The 24,131-nt window shown below is 39.6% G+C and overlaps 1 protein-coding gene across 3 annotated transcripts in view; it reads left to right on the forward strand.

Annotated features, from left to right (window-relative positions):
- Positions 1–24,131, forward strand: part of pde8b (phosphodiesterase 8B) — a 46,784-nt gene that overhangs the window by 16,811 nt on the left and 5,842 nt on the right. For all 3 annotated transcript variants that reach the window (XM_074690193.1, XM_074690194.1, XM_074690192.1), the window contains exons 3-19: positions 6,969–7,159; positions 7,259–7,318; positions 7,407–7,464; positions 7,733–7,821; positions 7,915–7,993; positions 9,410–9,550; positions 9,626–9,714; positions 9,809–9,863; positions 12,897–12,948; positions 14,631–14,708; positions 16,993–17,069; positions 17,943–18,107; positions 20,256–20,301; positions 21,007–21,136; positions 21,215–21,413; positions 21,575–21,792; positions 21,879–22,017. In XM_074690193.1, the coding sequence (XP_074546294.1) occupies positions 6,969–7,159; positions 7,259–7,318; positions 7,407–7,464; positions 7,733–7,821; positions 7,915–7,993; positions 9,410–9,550; positions 9,626–9,714; positions 9,809–9,863; positions 12,897–12,948; positions 14,631–14,708; positions 16,993–17,069; positions 17,943–18,107; positions 20,256–20,301; positions 21,007–21,136; positions 21,215–21,413; positions 21,575–21,792; positions 21,879–22,017 (1,866 nt within the window). The remainder of the gene's footprint in view (positions 1–6,968; positions 7,160–7,258; positions 7,319–7,406; positions 7,465–7,732; positions 7,822–7,914; positions 7,994–9,409; positions 9,551–9,625; positions 9,715–9,808; positions 9,864–12,896; positions 12,949–14,630; positions 14,709–16,992; positions 17,070–17,942; positions 18,108–20,255; positions 20,302–21,006; positions 21,137–21,214; positions 21,414–21,574; positions 21,793–21,878; positions 22,018–24,131) is intronic.

Below are 24,131 nucleotides of genomic sequence, written 5' to 3' on the forward strand. Positions count from 1 at the left end.
CAGTTTGCAAACTCTGTAAGTGTGTTTAAGCAGCATTAAATTCTTTTCAGCAGAATTAAATGAACAATATGCTTCAAAATAGAACAATTTCAGCTGATTTCATCCAGGTTTTTCATACCCTGGTGATTTTAAGAGACTTATGAAAAGATATGGCTCCACAGTGAACCCAAATACCAATGTATGCACTTTTATTTGTCTTGAAGATTAAGCTGTCAGAATATCTTTACTCTGCACATACTGCAAAAACTAAAGCATGCACAGAGGTCAGTTTGCATCTGCAGTGTTGAGATGTAAGTTTTAAACATGCATACTGCCAGATTAGAGTATTATGCGTGCTGCAGATCCTCATGGGTGAGGATGTAATCATTGGAGTTATTTACAGTTAATGCATGAAGAAAAACAAAAATACACAGCACAGCTTTAGGAAAAGAGACTATTACATTGGAAAATAGGGATCGAATTTGGATATTTGTCTCTAAAACACTCTTCTTTTTGCTTCCCAGTCAGAAGCTGTTTTCATGTTAAGTGTTAACCTCATGCCGACCTCAGACACCTTGTTGTGTCTCTGAGGTTTCAGTCCTGCAGGGATCTGGTCTTCCCTCCAGGAGCTTGTGAATATTGCAGGTTGAGGGTGAGTTGAGTCAGGGATTGAGTGTGCTCATCCTCCGGTGAGGGGATTAGGCCGTGTGCTGCTTAGGTTTATCCTTATGTAACAGAGAAACGGAGAGTTCCCTGAAGTGATCAGGGAAGTGAGGTGAAGGTAAACACCGCATTCTTCCGTTCACCTGGTTGACCTCATGGTCAGGTTGGGACACTTAATGTTGTCTAATCTTTATAAATGCTGTGATGCAGATTTGCATATAAACAAAGGGAAACTGATGAGTCAGAATCATTTCACTGCATCTTGATTTAAAAGCAACAACAATAAGTACATAATCCAGAGGATATTAGGCCATTTTTCTTTTTAAAATCATTTTTCTTGAGAAGAAGGGTTCCCAAACTTTTCAGCCCATGACCCCTAAAAAATTGGTGCTGGTTACCTTTGCTGGAATAATCTAATAGGCCAACCCAAAGACTAATAAAAACAAAAACTTAAGATAATTCAGCCTCTGATACCATCATAGTCATGGTTTATTTAGCTTGGGGTCTTGTGGCTACAGAAACTGAAAACAGATCAAACATTTCCTGTTTGCATGGTTTTCTATGAATTTAACCCCTACTTTTGTTTTTATTTTCACAGTAAGGGATGAAACATGCTATGGTAAACAGTTTTTGTCAAGCTGTCGAGTGCTAGCACTTGCTGTTTTTTAAACAATAAATTCTTTGTTTACATTATTTGCTGAAGGAGAGTGACCTCTGTAACCATGTCACTAAGAAACAGGAAGTGAAGTTTGTTATATAGAAGACTTATGCTGCTCTCAATAAATGGTTGCAGCAGAGCACCATGAATGTCTTACCCTGTGCATGTAGGCATAAAACATTGTCTGTTAAGAATAGTTAACAGAAAGAAAGCATTTAATAGGTTGTAAAGGATGTCAAACATAAATTCAGATTTAGATTTTAATTTCTGTCTTGACAGCTTTTACAAAAACAAGCAACAACTTATTTTTAATACATTTCATTTTATTGAGTCCTGGGAGTGTGCACCTGTTCTCTGCCATGTGTACACACAACAGGCCACGGCATGGAAAGCCCACCCTCCCTCTTTTTCATGACTATGCAAATGAAACCAGTCAAGGGAGAGCACACCTTCCTTCTCTTCCTTAACAATATTTAAAAGCCAGGGAAGGGAAAAAAACACTTCCCTTCTCTTTCATGACTACAGTATTTAAAACCAGGGCAGAGAGAGCACACTTTTATTCTCTGCCATGTGCATACAGAAGAAGCCCGGGCAGGGAGGGCACACATTTTCTTTCTTCCATGCACATACATGACAATCCAAAGCAGGGTGAGCACACTACTTCTTCCCTCTCTTTCATGATTATATTTGTAAAGAATGGTAGGGAGAGGACACCTTCATTCTTTTCTATGGGTATACAGGATAAACCAGGGCAGGGAGAGCACACCTCTTCTATTTGATAACTGTATATAAAGTACAGTTAAAGTAGGGGAGTACACCTTCTTTCTCTTAAATGAGTGAAAATGAAATGTCAGCGGCAGGGAGAGCACACCTTCCTTCCTCTTTATGTGCATAAGTTAAAACCTAAGGCAGGTAAAGTAGCAGCAAAGACCCCAAAACATACAGACCCCAATGAGCATCAGTAGCTACATTTACATGCAGTCAATATCCAGGTTAAAGTCAATATCCTGGTTTCTGGAACATTCAGAATAATCCATTTACCTACGTGAGAAAACAGGATTATTCCTTTGTACATGGTATCCCAATCAAAACAGCAACGCACGGGTAACATCATGATGCAATGTGGGTCATTTCTGTTTCCTCTTGCTGTATCTATAGCCGCGTTTCCACCAAGCAGTCCGGGTCGGTTCGTCTCGGTACGGTGCGCTTTTAGTGGCGTTTCCACTGACTCATCCCGGGACGCATCCCTAAAAACCGAGACGAGCCGTCCCACTTTTTTGGGACCCTTTCGTATGGGTGCCAGACTGAACCGATCCGCTCTCGGGAGGTGGAGCAACACACTGCAGACCACTGATTGGTCAAAAGAATCATCACTTACCCCGACAGCGGCTGCATGTCTCCTGGCAGCACAGAGACTTCTCTGAAACAAAGCTTGATTGCACTTTGTAACAGAGAGTTACATGAAAATCACAGAGAGGACGAAATGCTGCATGTCTTCCATCTGTGCTCTTTGTTTACTGTGTCGCGTATTCTTCTTTGTTGGATTTGATAGTGGGGTAAGCTGCTACGGCGTCGCGCTATTGTTTAGCTGCGGCTTCCAGCATCCAGCTTACACCCCGCCCACCACGAGAGGGCACAGTTTGCTGTGGAAACGCAAACGGGATCAGACTTAACTGTCCCAAACCGTCCCATACTGTACTGAACCGACCCGGACTGCTTGGTGGAAACGCAGCTTATGGTAACAGCAGCAACAACAGCAGTAGCACGGCGGACTTCCTTTCAAACAGAACATGGGCAGAACACAAATCAGTGTTCCTTTGGATGGGGATATTTTAAAGGGGTTATTGGTGTTCACATGGCCCTTGCGCAACCAGGTTATTGCTAGTATTCTGAATATGAAAGGGTTAATGACTGCATGGAAACGCAGCCAGTAACAGCATATGACCCTGGTAAATTTAGGCCTTGTACACACGTAGCCAGGTATTTTCAAAAACAAATATCCTCCCTCATACTGTTTTTAAAAATACTTTCGTCCACATGCACTGGGCAAATCCACCGTTGAGTGTGGCTCAAAGTATGCCAGTCCCATTTTTGGCAGTGTTTTCAGATGTAAAACCTGTGCCATCCAATCAGGATGAAGCCCCGTTATTCAACTGTGTTATTTGAGAACCAAAAACTTAGTGTCCTGGCTGCTGCACGAAAGCAGAGTTTTCCAAAATCTTCACTTTGGCCGTAGTTTTCAGAAAACATTGTTTCCAGTGATGTAAATAAAACAGCGGTTTCATGTTGACGACAGGCTTAAACGTGTAAAGATATATGCAGTTTCCCAAATACCTGGCAAGGTGTGGACATGGCCTTAGAGACAGCATGAAAGGAGGATGCAGGTGTTGCGTGTGTTTTACCCTAAAACACTTCTGATCATAACTATAAAACATCTTTCCTGTCACTCAATGATTATTGTTTGACATGGCCTACAGCTTGTAACACAGAGGTACAGTATTTTTAACATTCAAGCCTCCTGCAGTGAGCATGTTTCAAAGAAAAGTGGCCGTTGTTAGAATAAATGTGATTTTCCTTGATTTTTACTGCACTCGTTTGACTCGTCTCCAAATGTTTCTCAGTTCAGCTCAGTTCCCGCTCCCAAGTGGTGACGTTACCGGCCTGGCATGCTGCTTATGTGCATGCAGAGTTACAGTATCCTTATTCAGCATGCCAAATAACATCATTCCAGGAATCTGCAGGTGGACGGAGCAGGTTTTCATTAAAAGTCTTTCTAAGAGCTCGTATCATGCCCAATAAACCCTCAAAGTGCCCTCGCAAAGCAGCCCAATAAAGTTAAAGCATCAGCCTCCTGCTGGATGTGTTTCCATACTCAGAGAGATGAGGAGAGGGAGATTAAACGCTCTGCTGGACGGAGCGTGTAGATTTCTTTGACTTTAACTATTCTGCCTCTCAGTCCTGAAGACTTTTAACCTCTTAGATACTGAAACACCTCACTGAGAGAGCCATAACTGTTACTGGATATGTGTCTTTGAAGTCCTTGATGTAGTGGCTGCTGGTTCCAGTCCTGAGCTTCATTAGGCTCTCAATTGATTGTCTAACTCCTCACTGTTGTGTTTCAGTGTTTGGGGTTTCTGTCTGTGTTTGAAAGCATCTGTTCTTGGTGTGCAAACATGACTGATGAACCTCTGAACTCTGGGAATGTGACTCAAGCAGCCGTCAGGGATGAGGCGCCAACACTCCACCGCTTTTCTAGGAACCGTAGAGGCAACCATGCTGCTACAAACACATGACGAATCTAAATTATTCATCCCTGGAAATGTTTGAACTGACACCCATTAGTGTGTTACTACGCGTGATTTACATTCAGAGGCGTGTGTGTTTCAGACAGACATCATGTGAAGACTGCAGCCGTCTGTTTTCTGTGTTTGACTGAGCAGATATTAATGGGTTTTTAAGACCAGCAGCGCCGCCTTGCAGGCTCATCTTTGGTGGTATATTTGGTCGGTGGGTCAGAGATGTGTGCGGGTTGCAGCGTCGTCATCTGAGTGCTGTGTGTGTGGAATTTCACATGTTAGCACCGTGGTTACACAAGCCAGCGCGGGATCAAAGAGTGTGGACCTTTCACACACACTCACCAGAGCTCACTCTATTTTCTGTCCAGCTCCTAGAAACATGATGAAATCCTGTCTCACTGGTTTTAAAACCACATAAAAAACACTGTGCACCCTCACAGCTTGATGTCTCTCCTCTCTGTTCACCCTTTGTCCTCTCCCTCAGTCACTCTATCCTTTGTTGTGCGCTAAGAGTCAGGAGGTGAAGCTGCTGCAAGCAGGCTGAGTGCTGTTTCTTCTGGCTGCAGACCAGATGCTTTTGTGTCCATGTTTGTGTGTGTGTGCATGAAAGCGTGTAACCAAAGGTCAGCTGTGTGTTCACAGTCAGATCTCGATGTGGATCAAAAACATGTATGAATCAGTGATTGCGGATCTAATGCAGGAATGCGAACAGGAGTCGCGCACAGGTTTTGAGCTTCTCACAGGAGAGAAAATGAGATGCAAGCTCACACTTTCAATTACAGACAGATCATGGTGTTCAACCCCCCTGAGCTGTTTCTGTCATGTGACTGTGAGAGGAAATCCACATATACTCAGAGAAAAACTCCTCAAAGAAAAGAGGACAGACCCTTCCCGAGGGGTCTGTGACTGCTCTAAGTTTAGAAAAAAACATAAAATGAAATTTAAGAGGTCCCAAAGATAAGTTGTGTGAGAGAAGAGAGTCTGTCTTCTGCTCAGACTTGTGGTGAGGTTGATGTACTGGATCAGATTCACTCAGACAGACGATCAAACAAGTGGATTTGTTTTATTTCCTTTTAGAGATGTTGGAGTAAATATTGAGCCAAGGAATTTTGGTGAAACTTTCCAAATATTCATATTTCTTTTCATCTAATTTGGGTTCTTGGGAGAAAAGTAAATATATCTGTTCATATCTTCTCTTTTTCTATGTAACTGACAAATTAACAGCTGCTAAACCACTTTTTGTGTATCCTGTTGGGGAAAAAAGAGAGTTTTCAAAAAAACTGTACCTTTATCCCTCAAGGATTTGCAACTTGAACAAAAAAAAAATTGGGGATTTCTTTTCGCATAAAAATCAACTTATTTCTCTCATATGTGCATCTTTACTTCTCAAAAATCTGCAACAGTTTAAATGAAACTTTGTGACTAAATCTCTTAAGGATTTGAGACTAAATTTCTCACAAAATTGCAGCCCCCTTCTCAGTTATGTGAATTTTCTCACAAAATTGTGACTTTTATTGAAAGAAATCTTACCTTTCTCTGGCAAAAGTTGCAACTCAATTCCTCATGAATTTGCCCTTTTTTTCTACCAAATGTGCAAATTTTTCCTCACAATTTATTGGCTATTTTCTCACAAATTTGCAAATTTCACCTCACATTTTATTGACTATTTTATCACAAATTTGCAACATTTTGTAATGTGCTTTTTTGTCAATTTTTTTACCTTTACAATTTTAAATTTTTGAATTTATGACTTAATTTACTTTAATTTGATTTTTTTTTCACTTACAAGTTTACTTTGATTTTACAAAATTCTGACTTTTATTTAAAGGAACCTGTCTTTTTTTTCCTCATAAATTTGCAACTTTTTCTCTGACAAAAGGTGGGACTCAATTCCAAACAAGCAACTTTTTACAGTCAATGTGCAGCTTATACCTCACAAATTTGTGTTTTTTTCTTAAGAATCTGAAATTTTCTAGTCTCACAAGTTTGTAATTTTTTTACTTCAAAGTAATTGGCTATTTTTTCCCATAAATCTCCTTGTTTTTTTTCTCATAAAAGTTGCATCTTAGTCTCACAAATTTGAGACTTTTTTCCCAAAGATTTGTATTTTCTTCCTTTTTTTTCAGTAATTTCCCACACATGTTCCACTTTGTTGGAGCATGAACCTAATATCTCCCTGGTCGGGGTTATAGATGCACATGAAGTGTTTGTGAGGTTTTGGCAGCTACATCAGACCTATAAACGTCAAACATGCTCACTTTTGGATGCCTGCCCCTCTGGAGAAATTCCTGTCTAAGCAGTTAACTTGGCTCTGCTGGCACAGATATAAACGTCTAACCAGGGCCGCTGTCTATTCCCTCGGGTCTCCTCAGGTCCTGCTGGTGTTTGCCAAAGAGGACAGCCAGAGCGACGCCTTCTGGTGGGCTTGTGACCGAGCAGGGTACAGGTGTAACATCATGCGGACGCCGGACTCTGCTGTGGAATGTTTCCTGGACAAACACCACGAGATCGTCGTCATCGATGGAAGACACTCGCGCTACCTTGAGGCTGAAACCGTGTGCAGGTGAGCACCACCTTTGTCGCTCAGAAATTTAAACTTGCGACCTGTGAAATTAGTCTGAGAAATAGATGACAGTTTCAAGATATTTTATTTTGTCTGCAGGTTGATCCGAGCCACAAAGCCGTCAGAAAACACGGTTATTCTCGCTGTTGTGCCACAAAAGTAAGTTTGATTCCACCTTGTGTCTGTTTTTTTTTTCTTTTTTGAGGTTTAGGCTTGAAAAGCTCTTAAAACTTTTCTCTTTGTGCAGAGCGTCCGACCAGGAGGAGCCGTCAGTCCTTCCTCTCCTCTGTGCCGGATTCAGCAGAGTACGTCCCCTAACCTGTGACTTTGTGCCATAACAGACTGGATGTGTTAAACTGTTTCTGATGGATGCTTTTATTTTAGCCCCTCAGGGATTGTAGACACAGAAATAGAAACATGTTCATGCTTCTGAAAGAGGCTCTTATTATCTGCTATGTTTGATGGTGTGAAAATGACACAGGAGATTACAAAACAAGTGTCTGCTGAGTGAGTCCTGACTCATTTCTCTCCCCCTTTCTCCCCTCCAAACACTTAACCTCGCTCGTACTGCAGAGGTTCATGGAGAACAGCAGTGTGTCTGCCTGCTACAATGAGCTCATACAGATCGAGCACGGAGAGGTGCGCTGCCAGTTTAAACTCAGGTACGGTAGAAAGAAAACATGTTTTACCCTCATATCTCACAGCTCACGCTCAGAGATATTAAACATTAGCTGCTGTGGATTGTTCTTCCTCAGGGCCTGTAACTCTGTCTTCACTGCTCTGGAGCACAGTCAGGAGGCTGTGGAGATCACCAGCGAGGATCACATCATCCAGGTGAAGGCTCAGTCATGCTTCAGTATCTCATTAAAATCTATACTTTCACTCTAAACAACATCTTTCCATTTATCCTTTTTGTTGGGATGAATGTCAAAAAATGCACCCACTAAAGAGCACTCACATAAACCCTCATTTCTCCTTTGTGCCTTCCAGCTGAGATTGAGTTCCCCTTTGACCTCTGCTCAGATGATCTTTTGAGTTAACGTCAAAAAAATGTTTACAGTTTCTGACCCACTTTCAGGATCTTTCCCAACAAAGTTCCACCATTGACCAAAGTGTTTCTCTTCACTAGGGCTGTTTTCCAAACTCCTACTACATACTACATGTGAATGTAGTATGTAGTATGTAGTAGGCACTACATACTACCTACTACTACTGCTACTGCTTTAGCGTGCAGTAAATAGTATGGCTGTTCTTTTGGGTCTGTTTTATAGTTTAATATGCTGGTTTCCTGTTTTGAGAAGCAGAGCTACAAATGTCGTTTTTTTTTTAACTTTTTTAACTTTTTAACTTTTTTACAAATGCACAACACATACTCTGGCCAGATCTCGGCATTTAGTTATTTTGTTAATCATGTCATAGCAGAGTCATCATACTTGATTTCTAATCTTACACCAAAAGTTATATTGATTGCTGAAAATAAATAAGAAGGTTTTTTTTTTTTTTTTTTACAGCTGATGGAAAAACCACTTCTATAGAATCCATGTTAAAATCCATGGTTAAAATAGTGAATTAGTGGTTTAAATGAGCTTAAATGAATTTGTAGAAGTAAACGCCTCTTTACAACGGGAAGTGATGAGATTTACCCATGTTTCTATCTCACAGAACGTAACATTAGTGCTGTTGTATAGTAATTGTAATGCCGACTCATTCCAGTAGATGGCGGTAATTCACCAAAACCTGCCACCAGCATGGACAAACAGCGGTAGCACCGTGCATTGTAGGATACAGTATGACTGAGGCACCGCAAAACCAAGAAGCAGTCTCTGGTTGAAAAACATAAAGGTGATGCAGAAGTGTTAAAAAACTGCAGGTGTTTGAGATTTTCAAAGCTCATTTTTTGGATTTTCAGAATGTCTTATTTTCGAATTCACTGAACATACGAGTTTTGCCCATTTAAGGGCATGATTTATTTGACTGACAGGTGGGCACCCCGTAGCTGTCTGCAAAGAGACTCTTTGTCTCATCCTAACACAAACAAATCGAGGTTGAACCAGCATTTCTAACATGGCAGCTGATGTCAAACGGCTTCGGATCGCTATATCAAAAACAAATGGGTGATGTCATGAAGGCTATGCCCATATTCTAAAACAGATATTCACCCCGTATGCATTGGATCTGAGACAGCTTGTACTTTTTAAAGGTTTAGGATGAGTCTTTGTTATTCTTGACCTCTTCCTGGTGTCTTTACAGTACGTGAACCCAGCATTTGAACGCATGATGGGTTACCACAAGGGGGAGCTGATGGGTAAGGAGCTGACCGAACTCCCAAAGAGCGACAAGAACCGAGCGGACCTCCTCGACACCATCAACACCTGCATCAAGAAAGGAAAGGTGAGCAGTCCTTCTTTTCATCTATTCTTCTTTCTTAGGAGTGTCACATCCTGATGGTTTGTTCTGTCTGTGAAGGAGTGGCAGGGTATTTACTACGCCAGGAAGAAGTCAGGGGACAGCATACAGCAGCACGTGAAGATAACACCTGTGGTGGGCCAAGGAGGGTGAGACACGAGTGTTTTCAACTCAAAGGTGTAACTCTTCTTTTTTTTTAAGCTATCACAAAACACTAACATGCATTTATTGTTCTCCTCACAGGAAGATTCGACACTTCGTCGCCATAAAGAGACCTCACCTGGACAACAACAACCAGGTGAGATCCCTGAGTGTTACACAGAGAGTTTGTCTGTCTGTTTGTTTGTCTGTGAACAACATAACTCAAAAAGTAATGAACAGATCTTGATGAAATTTTCAGGAAATGTTCAAAATGGGATAAGGAAGAAGTGATTAAATTTTGGAGGTGATCCAGATCACTGCCTGGATCCAGTATTCTTTTAAAGGATTCTTTATGATTGTGAGATAGGGCGGTTTTCACCATATGTGTATATAACTCTGTGATAAATGGTTGGATTGCTTTGCAAAACAAAACAAAACAAGGTCACCACAATTTCTGACAGATGTGAAAGTACGATCCAGATCCTGGCAATATTCTGGATCCGAAATATGAAATATATCTTGGGTCATCAAATTAACTTACAAACCTGCAACTAACACCAAATCGTAGCAGACAGTTTGCTGAAAGGGAGTATAACATTAAAGTCTGACCAAAATGTTGTGTCACAATCACAGTATGCTTGGTGGAGGTCTGTGCTCTCTGAGTGCTTTTCTGAGTTTTCTAGTTTTTCACTCTCATGAAACCTGGATAACTTCAGCTTGTTTTTCTTCATCAAGCCTGGTGATGAAATGAAAGACTGAACTCTCCAGTTTATCAAAAAATAATTCAAAGTCTGATCTAAAGACTGGGCCTGCAGCCGTGCAGATTTCCAGCTTTGTTGTTCAGCAGCGTGCACACTTCTCTCCACAGCAGGTGTGTCGCTGCTCTCAGCTGTGTTCGAGGCCAATAACGTCATACTATGCTAAGCTACGGCTAAACCCCAGGATCCCCCGCTAAGGCCTGTGAGGGCTAACAGCCAGGCGCCAGATCTATTTATACCCCAACAAAGCTGCACAGAGAGCCGCTTTAGCTCGCTGCTCTCTTTCATGATGTGTGCACAGGGTGAGTCAGCCGCTGGCATCTGTCTGCTAAAGCCTCGGTCCTGCTCGTTGGGAGCGGGAATCCCGAGACGTGGAGGAGACTGATCCCATTCCCGAAAGTCAACCTGATAACCTGGAATGTGCAATGTCAAACTGAACAGAGCAATCCTCTTTTCAAGCTTTTTTTTTTTAAAGCAGGAAACAGAAGTTTGGGATTTGATGATACTGTCAACAAAATTATCCAAAGAGAAAAACTTTTATGTATTTAAAGAAATGAAGGCTAAAAGAGGATTTTAGAGGATGGCTCATTTTTCCTTAGAACCAACATTTTCTCCTACTCAACCAAATACTTGGCTGCGTGCTGAATTTTCCGTCTCATTGTCTAATTAAGTTAGCAGTATTTGTTGAATCACTTCAGACCTACAGCAGGTTTACGGCTGCTTGTGTTTACCTTTTCCTCCCAAATAAATCTCAAGTATTTTCCAGATTTAGTCTACTTAATTTCAGATCTGTTTGGAAAACCATGTAGCTGTAATCAGCTCAATGTGGCAGCAATGTTTGTCATCAGGAGTGTTTGTGCTGTCTTAATCCTGTGTACTCTGCGCTGGATGCTCTGTAGACCTGGGAGGGGTGACTCAGAAATGAAAGAAAAAGACTGATTTTATTTATTTTTTTACACAAGAAGTGACAACTGTGGTCTGATGGGCTTATATAATGTTGCATAATGGAGCAGGCTGCTCTGTCAGCAGCATGTGGAGGTGCAGAGAAATCTTCTATAACAGGATTAGAGGCTCTTCATATCTGTTGTAACCTCGAACAGGATGTGCTGGACGTTCTCTGTCTGCAGAAAAGCATCATCAGGAACATTGGCATCCATCGTGTTAGGTGTTTGTCTTGCAACACAACGCATCATTCATCCATTAAAAATGAAAGTGTCCAGAAAAACTGCAAGAGCAAGAATTTTATTTTTCCTTCTTGATGAATTAAGTCTCATTTGGGCAGCATCTTACTGGATAACATAAAAGTTGTTATTTGCCTTGCAAAGTATGGTTTGTCAAACCAGCGCTAATGCACATTAGAAATAAATAAAGGGTTCTGAATTACACCAGAATGACTCACCACATGGCTGCATAAATCCCTCTATAGAGTAAAAGCTTGAACCACAGTTTGCACTTTAGTGCAGAAAAATATCTCTGTTACAATCTGTAGAAGCTGTGGGTCAATCTGTTTGTTTACTAACCCTCCCTACACATGCAACCTTACATTACAGATATTAAGAACTCTTTCATTTCACAACTTTACATTTTTCCAACAGGATTTGACTGTGGAGAGATTTTTTTCAATGCCTTAAATCTTAATAAGAAAGAATCAAATGTTATGATGTTATTTTCAGTAATAAATTTCTTTTTAGACTTAAAATGTGCCACATTCACCTGAACAGTGCAGAAAAAAATCATACTTTCAGTTATTCAAAGAGAAAAATGAGGTCTGAATTGCTTGTAACAGGTTAAAAAAATCTGCCAATGGAACAAGAGAAAAGTTACTTGTATTGAAACCTTATTCCAGTTTCAAGCAAATTTTCAAGCAATTTTTTTTTCCATTGGCAGGTTTTTTCACTTGTTACAAACAATTCAGACTCGACAGGTCAGGTGAATGTGGCTTATTCCAACTAAATCAAGAAAATTTTTTACTTAAAATAAGACAAAAACCCTCAATAAGATTTTATTTTTTTGCAGTCAGGCATCATTCACAGAGGCTTAGAAAGGTATACAGTAGTGCTCATGGAAACAGCAGTAGGCTCATTAAAACAGGAAGTAATAAGAATAGAAGCTAGACAAAGGTTGCCCTTTGAGGTCCATTGTGTTCAAATGATGGCGCCCAGGGCAGATAAAACAGCCCAGCAAGGAGTGCAACAAACAAGAAATAGATTCATTCGGGATATTGTCCATAATAAGGTTGTGCCAGGCTGTCTTTGATCCAGAAAAGCAAAATGTTCTTTTTGGCAGAAAAAGTCAGAAGATTAAATTATCTAAAAGTCAAAATGTTGAATATTTCTGATAAAGATGTATGTGTTTTAGTAATCTGAAGGGTTTTACTTTGGGTTAGTGTTTCCTCCTGGTGTTGTCTAAGTCATGGCTTATTTCTCTGTCAGGTTCACAAATTCAACAAGGAGGAGAGGTGCAGCGGGGAACATTCACAATCAGGTAATGTAATACACTGAAACCAAGAGTAAGTGTCTGGTATGTATTCAACATAGCAGCGGTCTCTCAATTAAATATTCTGAATATTCTGAAAAAAATTAATGGATTGGTGATTCCTCTGTTTTTCTTTACTTGGGTGACTTGCCAGAAGACATATCAGGGGACTCTAAGAATCTCCTAAAAATATTCATTATTGCTGCCAAAAAAACAGTCACTTATAAATGGTAACAGGCTAATTTGTCCACGGTAAAAAATTGGCTTCAAATCATTACAGAAATTCATGAGATGGAAAAAATGACTTTCCTGCTGAGATTGAGAAAAGATTTGTATATTAAAAGGTGGGAAAATGGACACAGGACACCTCAGGATGTGAGGAGTGTCTGATCCACTTCATACCGTTTAAAAACATTACAAAGTTTAGACATACTTTACAAAAATTATGACTGTGGAACTCACCTGAGACTGTAAATGTTTAACGTCTGCCAATATTGTTCAGTGTTTGCTTTTGTTTTCTCTGTCTATGTTGTATCGAAATGAAAAAAGTCACAAAACAGTCACTTCAGGTGTTCCCCCCAAAAATGTTTAAGTATTTGAACAACTCTAATTAGCAAAAAAATTTGTAAAGTTTTGGGGAAACTTCCCTATTTTAATCTTATTTTATACACGTAAATCTGTTTGAGAGTGCCACCTAACACTGATTTTCGATAAAAGAATGAAATCAAACCATTAAAAAACATAAGCCATTAAGGTATTCTTTATATCACTTTAAATTAATTATAATGCAACTCATATTATACAAAAGAAGCTGAATAGAATAGAATAGAATAGAATAGAATAGAATAGAATAGAATAGAGGTGGGGTGAGGTGTTGGTGTCCGATATTCGCTCTGTTAGCCATGTCTGTGAATAAAATGATGCTAATCTGCCCTCTGGTATCCCCTCTGTGGCTGGGTTAGCACTGCTAGCTTGTCCATCTTACTGGAGATAGATCTTGCGTTCCCAATAACGATGGATGGAAGTACAGGTCCATGTTGTCACTTCTCAGCTCATACCTTAGAACCTGTACACCGTTTTCACCTTCTTCTCCTCACCTTGCGGGGAAACATCAGGCCTTGCACTGGTTAGCATTGACATGCTACAGGCTGCTAACAGCTGATATCATATGTAAACAATGCAGCCATGTAGGATCTCCAGACAAACACAGGAGCAAAAGTAGTAAAAATATAATTGAAGACAAAACCAGTTTGGTGTCCATGAGAGCAAATCAGCCATACAAAGTAATGACCCACTTCATACTCAAAGATGATGAAAAATAGATGGAAAAAATTACAAGAAACAGACAAAGAAGAGAGAGCTGTGGCAACAGGCAGCCACTTGGGTGGCGCTTAACATTGAGGAAGACATGTTTTTTATTGGATGATAGAAACGAGAGCTACATTGTTTAAGTCTGAATTATTTTGTATCACCCCTAAGAAAGGAAAGGAAAAGTTATGTAGCAATCTGGACTTTCAAAGTTTGCCTATTCGTAAAAAATAATCTTTACCGTCACCCTGTGTTTTAATAATAGCTTCAGCAGGGCTGAATATAACTCTCTATTTCTCACATTTCTCAGCATAAATCTGTCTCTTAACAACCCTGAACATAATGCATGTTTAAAATCTGTTCTTCTTCTCATCTTTCCACAGAGTGCTACTCTCTACGTCACCGGGACAGGAGGAAAGACTCCATCGAGTCCCGATCGCTCAGCTCCAGAAGCAGTGACGGTAAGATGCATTATCTGTCTGTGCAGCAATTGTTGGGAGCAGCAGATTCTGATAAAGAAAGAGGAAGAGAGTGAGGATAAAGGAAAGAGAGAGAAGATGAATACAGGGAGATAAGTGTGAGTCACACTGCTTTATGATCAGTACTTAAACTGAAGTGATCTGTTGGAGAGATGGCGTGGGCTGGTGACGTCACAGACCGCCCTTCGTCAGCTGGCTTTGTCACAGCTGATGCTATTTCCAGGAACCAAACCACTTTCTAATCATCTGTTCATTTGTTACCAAAGACTTTACCTTCAGTGGTGGAAAATGAAGCTGCAGTTCCTCCAGTGTCCACATGAGGCTGGCTCCAGAGAGCTCATAGTAAAGTCCTCTGATACTTCTGATAACAGCAGAAACAAACATGAGGTCATAACTCTCCAGGTCTTGTTCAAAGAGGAAAATTGATCGTTTGTGCAACATCAGCAGTGATGTAGGAGCTTGAGCCTAAAGCTGAAGCTCGATCTGCTTTCAGCCTCACCACCTTCAGGTGATCCCGAGGCATCTTGTTGGATACCTCCTGGTACCTCACTCAGGAAATTTTCTAGAAATTTGGAGCAGAGAGGAGACCCTGGAGTTAAAGCAGAATGCACTAGAGTAATTGCAAATCCCAGTGGTATAAGATCTCCCAGGAGGAGCTGGAAAGTTGCTTTGTCTGCCACCAGCACGAACTGAGTAGATGATTACAGGCGTGATTCAAAGAACAGTTCTGCTCTCTTTACCTCATATCTTTATATGTGACAGTGAGACAGGAGCACATTTTCACGTCTGTATTTGGATTATATTAAGCCTCAGAGTTAAGGGAATTACAGTAATCAAACCAGGAGGAACAAAAATGCAAGAGGCAACGTCTCTGTTTGTTTCTGCATGCGAGACAATGTGCACAGAGTGCTCTGTGATCAAAACTGACACCAAGATATCTGTATGGGGCACCAATTGTTAAGTTGCAGACACTACAAATAACAACATTTCTCCACATTTAGCTCCAAAACATCACTTTTTATCTAGATTTAGAGAAATATTTTTGAAATATTTTTGAAATATCTTTGTCAAACATTATGTATAAATGTTCAATGTTTTGTCTAAATGTTAGAAATAAATGTTGGCTATATTTCTTAACATTTGGTTTTCATTCTAAATATTTAGCAAAGACCAAATATTTATCTAAGATTTCTTAATCTTTTGCCAGAATTTCTGAATATTTGGTAAGGTTTCTAAATATTTAGTCAAGATTTCTAAATCTTGAGAAAAGATATCTAAATATTTGTCCTAAAAACATGATTTTGAGAAAGCCAAGCTCTACTCCTTCAACGTCGGCCACAGGATCTTCAACAGTGCCATCACAGCACTTGGCACATTTCTTTTCTAACAGCTGATTTAGCCTTGTGCATTTGTCATTCTCAAAATCCCACTTGGCTGGATCCCTTTCTCAAACTTCTATTTTTGTGAATTTGCATTTTAGCTAAATATTTAGAAATCTGACCTCAAGATTTATACATCTTGACTTCATATTTAGAAATCATGACAATAAATTTAGAAACCTTAGCAAATATTCAGAAATCTTTGCTTAACATTTAGGAATCTTTGCTTAACATTTAGAAATCTTTGATGAATATTTAGTCTTAGCTAAATGTATATAAATTTAGCTAAATATTTAGAATTAGGACATTTATTAATAACATTTCTAAAAAAATAAAATAAAATAAAATTAACATTTAGATAAAAAATTCAATATTATATAAAAAATGACAAATATATTTCACAAATATTTCTGTAATCTCTTTAAAAAGTGATTTTTTTAGCTAAATGTAGAGAAATATTGTTATTTGTATATCTTAAGTTTGTTTTTACTGAGTGAAAAGGAAACAATGCAAGTTGCTGCAATGCTATCAGAGGCAAACCTGTTCTGTTTTGTTGGCATTTTTCTGGGGTAAGTTGTCATTTATCCAGTCATGTATGGCTGTGAACGAGTTGAGAAGATAAGCTGGTTTTCACCGTTATCTGGCTGATTGATGCTGGTGTGTTTTAGTTTCTTTCTGGTTCATAAACTAGCCGAAAGTTAGCCTCCATTAATGTTTGATACAGTCTATGTTTTTACTCTTATATGGACATTTTCTTTACATCTTCTACATCAGTTTACAAATCATTTTTATCATTTATCAACTGCAAAAACATGGGGTCCTTGTGTTTAATGCCTCTTCCTTTCTCAGTAGTTTTATTCATAAAAATCCTAATTTCTGTCCTGCAGCTCCCAGTTTACAAAACCGCCGATACTCCTCTGTCGCCAGGATTCACTCCATGACCATCGAGGCTCCCATCACCAAGGTACGGCAGATGATTTCAGCGTTAAAACCACTTTTACTGATGACATCCAAAAGAAAATACTGCATAATCCAGCATAAGGAGAGCAAAATTTAATTTGTTCACATCCTCTTGCTGTGCTATCGCATGAATAAATAAATAAGATCCCATCAATGAAAAGACATCTTTGGAGCAGCTTTGACCTTTCCCCGCATTAGACGGAAAAAGGAGACTGAGCATGCTCAGATACTTAGCTGAGACTATGAAAGCAGAAAGAGCGTGTGGTGTTGTTGATTGATACGGGATGATGAAGACATGATGACAGATCGTGACAGTTGTCAGTGTTCGATGATAGAGACTAAGACACCCAGCTAACCCTCAGAGTCGTTTTAGATATTCATGAGATGCAGGAGGAAAATCGGTGTTACAAAATCCTTAATTTGCAGTGTTTGAGTTAGTTAGGTTAAAAAGCTTTATTCAGTGCCTGAGCATGCTCTGTAGGATGAAGTGCTTCGTAGTTATTCTGGAAATGTTCCTGAAAAAGAGGCTTCGCTTTTGAATGCTCTGTGTCTCAGCTGTCATGATGTAGAGACACTTGGAGCTACACTAAAGCAGGTCAAATTGAATCCAGATCAGACTTCTGATAACACACAGCTCACACAGTGTAACTCTGTCCTCTCCTCCTGGTCCTGTGATACTCTGTGAGTCCTCTCAGCCTCTTTTTTTGGCAGATTCCCCTTTCAGCAAAGTTCCCTGCAGCATCACATGCATGCTCGATGACACATGGCTCTGTATGACACATGAAAAGAGTGCTCTGTCTCTGCAGAGGATCCTTTCAGTGTGTGTGTGTGTGTCTGTTTCAGCTGAATAGGGACCATAATTCTGTCTTCTCCTCAGGTAATAAACATAATAAACGCCGCTCAGGAGAGCAGCCCGGTGACGGTGGCCGAGGCTCTGGATCGCGTGCTGGAGATCCTGAGAACAACTGAGCTCTACTCCCCCCAGCTCGCCTCCAAAGAAGACGACCCCCACACCAACGACCTGGTTGGAGGTCTCATGAGTGTAAGAGTTTGATAAACACTTATTAGTAAATTCAGGAAATCACATGCTTTGAAGAATTTGTGAGAAAAGGCTTTTTATTATGTTTTAAAGATAATCTGACCCCATGCATCAAAAATTGAGCAGCAATTTTGTAAAACCACAAAAACAAATTTTGAAGACAACTTGTTTACAACCCCTGTTTCAAAACAAATCTGGCTGCTTTCTTTAAATCTCCCAGGTGGCTTTAAAAAAAAGATATGACTCTGTAGTGGAAATCACAGCATGAGCTCAAAAAATGCTTTCAAAAATCTGTGACCACAAATTGTCACAGCAACCAGGTTCACAGTGTACCATGCAACGAAGATAGACTGAAAGGAGATGGAAAACTTCAGCTAGAATACTTTATCGCAAACACTAAAATACAAAGTATATTTGTCTTTAAGAAATCAAAAGTGTTTCAAACTGTGCCAAAAAGATTTCTATCCTCACTGAATAAAAGTGGTCAGGGAGACACGTGGTGCACCAGTCTGAAAGTACTGAGAAACAGGGGACGAAACATCCCAAAAGACATTTCTTTTTTCATAAAATAGTAGTTTCCAAAGGCCTGAATTACAGCCTGAAATCTTAACGGGGCTGGATAACTTTCTTATCGTCATCAGTTGAAATTGTCTTTATTAGAGCAGCAGTGAGAAGCCTGTAAGATAGAAAATTGTGTCAAACAATGTCAAGCATTAATGGAGCACATATGCACATATAACAGGCTTTGTTTCCAGGTCCTCTCTAGTAATTGTACCCCAGACTCTGTCGCCTGTTTTGTTCCAAGGTTATGGGAGCAAATTAAATTCGTAATTATTTGAATTTTAATAGCCACTGAAGGTTAAAATCCCTTCTAAATTCCTGGTATTAAATTGTTTTACTTTAAAAAACCATGTATCTGAATTTTTTTGTCTAGATTTTACTTATTTAAAAATTGGATCCAAAAATTCAAGTTCGATAATTTAACAGGAAAAAGATTCAGGTGGGAGAAAAAAAAAGAAAAAATCGATATATCTGGAGTTTTGGTTTGACAATATCAAAATCAGGATTCTTTGTCAAAAATCTTTTTTTTTTTCATTCAAATTTTCATTGCAGTCTTTGTTTAAAAACTGGATCGGAAAAACATTACCACTTTTCTCCAGCAAAGGGTGAAATGTTTCTCTCTGACTCATGTCATGTGCATTCAATGGGAAGAAAATATGGCTCCTGATATAGTCTGTAGACATGATCATCATCTAACTTTTTCACATTGTCTAGTGTTAAAAAAAAAACTAGTTATCGCAAAATGAATATTGAAAAATCGCAATTTTAATCAAATCGGCACCCCAAAAATCGTGATAGAATCGAATCACAGAAATAGTATATCGTACCAACCCTAGAAAATTCAGGTTCAACATCCTGGCTACACAGGACAGGAAAAGAAAATATAACCACTGAACCAGTCCATAGACACCGCTGGTTCAGCTGCCTTGCGTTCTTGCGTGGATCACATGACTGACAGACAGCGCTCTGATAGGCCAGTGCCCGTATTGCCTTTCCTGTCCTGGGTAGCTTGGATGTTGCAATCCAAATTTTTTAACTTGCATTGATCCTGATCACATTAAGAACATCTGGAAGGGAAGTTTACAAAAATGTACATCAGTTCCTGACAGGGGATGCCCTCCATGAAGCCATCTTCAAGTGTCCTTGTTGAAATGATCAACAAGAGCTGTGGAGCTCCTCGTTACAGAGTCGCTTTTCAAACTTTTTTTTCTTTTTAATGGGTTTTCAGTTTTTTTTAAGAATCTGATGAGGAGGAGCTTATTTCACTTTAATTGTTGTTTGAAATGAATTGCTTACTCAATTTTTTGTCTCCTTCTTTTTTCATAAGCTTTAAGCTAAGCAGTACTTACTACTTTTTTAAGATCCAACAGTTGAAAATGTAGATTTTTGCAATTTTTCAACTGGTCTTAAGACTTTGATCAGGTGTGACCTATCATAGCTCCACACCAGTTGATTGTTGAAAAGATGCAAACATGACATTTGGAATTTGGGGGAGTTTTTTTTACATAACACAAGCTTGTGTTGTGCTTTTCCCAAGAGCACTCCTATCTTTAAACCATTTTACTGAAACCTTTGTTTTCCTCACTGCAGGACGGTTTAAGGAGACTCTCTGGGAATGAATACGTCTTCTGCAAAAGTAAGTCTCACTGGGCTTAAATACGACAGAATCATCAACACTGATTCAATGATGCATTTGTGTTTTAGACATATTCTTAGCCTCTTAAAGGGTGAAGTTGAAGAATTTACATAGCTTTATGAGTTCATGAGCTTAGCTTAACATAACTGGAAATGCTCAAAAGTTTTAATTTTAAGTGAAGTCTTTTTATTAGAGTTGCATTCAGCGATCTAGACTTTCCAGCAGGATGCATCTTGTTAAGTTAGAGTAGATTTTCAGCAATGCACAATATAGGTTTTTTGGTGAAGTCACTGAAAACGTTTTTTCTCTCTGTGGAAATGGAATGCAAAAATCATTTCATACTCAATAAGTAATGCCATTACAAGAAAACCTCAAGATATAATTCCTGCTTGCTGGACTCAGTCACACTCTGCTAATGTTCAGATCTGATTCTGCTTTGGAGGAATCTCATGAATAAATATTCAAATTATTGAGCTCATTGAAGGAATTAGGATGTTCTTGGAGCGCTTTGGAGTGTTACATTTCACTTATGTAATCTCTGTCACAGTGATTAAAGTCACAGGGACACTGAGCAGCATGATGGTTCCTTTTTAGGTTTGATTACCTTTTAAGTGTGTGTGTGTGTGTGTGTGTGTGTGTGTGTGTGTGTGTGTGTGTGTGTGTGTGTGTGTGTGTGTGTGTGTGTGTGTGTGTGTGTTCTGTCAGATATGAGTCAGAGCCAGCTGGCCATCCCAATAACTCTGAACGACGTCCCTCCGTCCATCGCTGAGATGCTGAACGATGAGGAGTGCTGGGAGTTCAACATCCTGGAGCTGGAGGCAGCGACACATAAGAGGTAGAAAGATAAGGATTCGTAAAATCAAAACTCAAATAATTAGGTCAGAGAAGTCTTAATCATCTGTGTCCTCTCCAGACCGCTGACGTACCTCGGGCTGAAAATCTTCACGAGTTTTGGCGTGTGTGACTTCCTGAACTGCACCGAGGCCACGCTGCGCTCCTGGCTGCAGCTCATTGAGAGCAGCTACCATTCCTCCAACTCATACCATAACTCCACGCATGCTGCAGACGTGCTGCATGCTACGGCCTTCTTCCTGCGCAAGGAGAGGGTCAAGGTGAGAGGAAAAAATGTGGTTTTTAGATACATGCATTGAAGCTCCTTCACTTTTCAACTCTGTCGTGAGTTTTGCATTGATATTCTTGTATTAGAGACCCATGTGTGTGCCATGTTTGGTCTCCTCCTGACCTCGCTCTGTACCCGTGTTGTTGCTTTCAGGGCAGTCTGGACCAGCTGGATGAGGTAGCATCTCTCATCGCAGCCACAGTTCATGACGTGGATCACCCCGGCCGGACCAACTCCTTCCTGTGTAACGCAGGCAGCGAGCTGGCGATCCTCTACAACGACACAGCTGTCCTGGAGAGCCACCACGCTGCACTCGCCTTCCAGCTCACCATGCGGGACGGCAAAAGCAACATTTTCAAGAACACTGACAGGTCTGTCAGAGGGTTTCAGACAGAGTTTACAGCATGTTTCTGCCAAAGGAGTGATCTTCACTTCATCTTCTTCATTTCTCTGTCAGGAATCAGTTCAGGACTCTGCGTCAGGCGATCATCGACATGGTTCTGGCCACAGAGATGACCCGACACTTCGAACATGTCAGCAAGTTTGTGAACAGCATCAACAAACCGATGGCTGCCATAGAAGAGACCGGCTCCAACGTGAGTGAGGCTGGGATTAGTCTGAGAGACATTTCTGCAAAGAGCACATGAAATGTCATGTAGCAGATACACAAGACTTTTATTTTTGCGGGATAATGGAGCAACAATGCATGAATTTGCACAGGGCAGATTGAGCAGGACAGGAAGTCAGGTGCTGAAACTGCATTAAAACATCTGGTGACTGTAAATTAAAACTTACAGTGACAAAAACAGATTGTACATAGCTTTACTTCATCAACAAGACCAGGAGTCAACAGGTTTAAGTTTTTGCAGCACAACATGAAGCAAGAGAGGATCATTGTTGGGGTCGGAAGTGTGGGATCTGGTGTTAAAGCATCAGAGAAATCAGTTACTTGTGTAAGAATACAGAAAATCAGTGTTTCATAAGGTTAATGTGATGACCTACAGCCACAGGAAGGAGGCACACAGTTAAAAAAAAAATTGCTAGAAAACTTGCTTGAAAAAATAGAAAAAAAAAAACTTTAAAAAAACTACTGTCTTAATACAAGTAACTTTCTCTTATTCCATTGGCAGATTTTCTTTCTTGTTACAAGCAATTCAGATCTCATTTTTTTCTTTTAATATCTTAAAATGAGACATTTATCTACACTGGTCAGGTGAATGTGGCTCAAATTAAGTCCAAAAAAGTGATTATCTACTGAAAATAAGGGTAACACTTTACTTTAGAGGTCCGCAAATTTCTTCAGACTTAGGTAATAATTAGACAAAGTTTTTTCTTATTTCTTTGAAATTAGCACATTACTTCTTTGAAAAAAATGTCCAAACTTATTGTTGCAAGACACAATTGGTCGGTTACTATTTCTTCCAGTTTCTTTGAAATGTACTCTTAATTGCAAGAAGGCGACAATTAGCAAATAATTTATTCGAAATTAAATCACAACCCACCACAAAATGTTTTTAGAAGTTTCCCAATATTTCTGCTATTTCCAGGGAAGCATGTGATAAATAGCTGCTTAGTTCTTGAATGCAGAAGTTAGGTTCATTGTTTCCTCTGATAATTACCTTTGAAATGTTAAGTTAATAATTCAGTTTCCCAATAAGCAGTTGACAGTTTGCTATTTGTTATTTGATTTCGCCAAGTTCTTTAGTACTGAGTTTGTTGATCCATAATTGAGATCACATGCAAAATAATAAACCTTTATGATTAGGCCTATAATGTTTTACATGAAACAACAGAAGGCTTCAGATGTGATATTCACCAAGAGTGGGGCTGTAAATTGGCCTTACCTGATTGTGATAGACACTGCGATTACAGGCGCACTGCAAAACAGAAACTGTCCAGAAGTTATGTGCTAATTTCATCATGATCCCATGAAAATTTCAAAGAAATAAAAAAAACCTTGGTCTAATTATATCCTTAGTGTAATGAAATTTGGGGACCACTTGATAAGATTTCAGTTTTTTACAGTGCAGTTACTGAATTATTGGGTCAGAACTTGTTTATTTTATGAAACTTAGGTCTTGGTCTGCTAAGATAACTAAATGAAAAGCCCTTAATTGCGTGTGTTAGTGGGTGATCTATAAAAACTGTGTTCACAACTCTTAAATATTTAATGGTTTTCTGTTCTCTGTTTTTTTTTTTTCATTTTTCTGTTTGGTTTCCTTTGTTTCAGAACATATCATAATATTCAAGTTTGTTTGTGGTGTTTTTTGTTTTGGTTTAACTGCTTAAAAAACATACCTCAAATGCCTCATGAGAAATGGCTTTGACTCAGACTGGCCTGTGTCTGCAGTCCTGCAGCATTAATCTGTCCTGCGTCTGGCCAGTCATCCTTTTCTTCCAAATCCAGACGCAGGAAGTTGTACTGCTGCAAGGACTTTTTACTTAGGACTTAGGAGTTATGGCATGGCTCTTTTTTATGACTAGCACCCAATCAGCCCTTAGGTCATCCAGCAGCTCAGAAATGGTATTACTGGACAGATGATATGTCTCTACTGTTTTTATTTCTGACAGTCCAAATGTGTTTACACACATATGGAAGATTCTCTATCTGCCTGCCATCTGTCATTGCACCGCTGCCTCTTACTCGCCACAGTGACCACAGCTGTTAGATTCTAACACTGTGCCAGTTTGCACCTGCCTTTCTAACGTG

Source organism: Halichoeres trimaculatus, unplaced genomic scaffold, assembly GCF_033239565.1.
Source record: "Halichoeres trimaculatus isolate MK-OKI-2021-1 unplaced genomic scaffold, fHalTri1.1 fHalTri1_scaffold_16, whole genome shotgun sequence".
In the NCBI taxonomy this organism is placed as follows: Eukaryota; Metazoa; Chordata; class Actinopteri; order Labriformes; family Labridae; genus Halichoeres; species Halichoeres trimaculatus.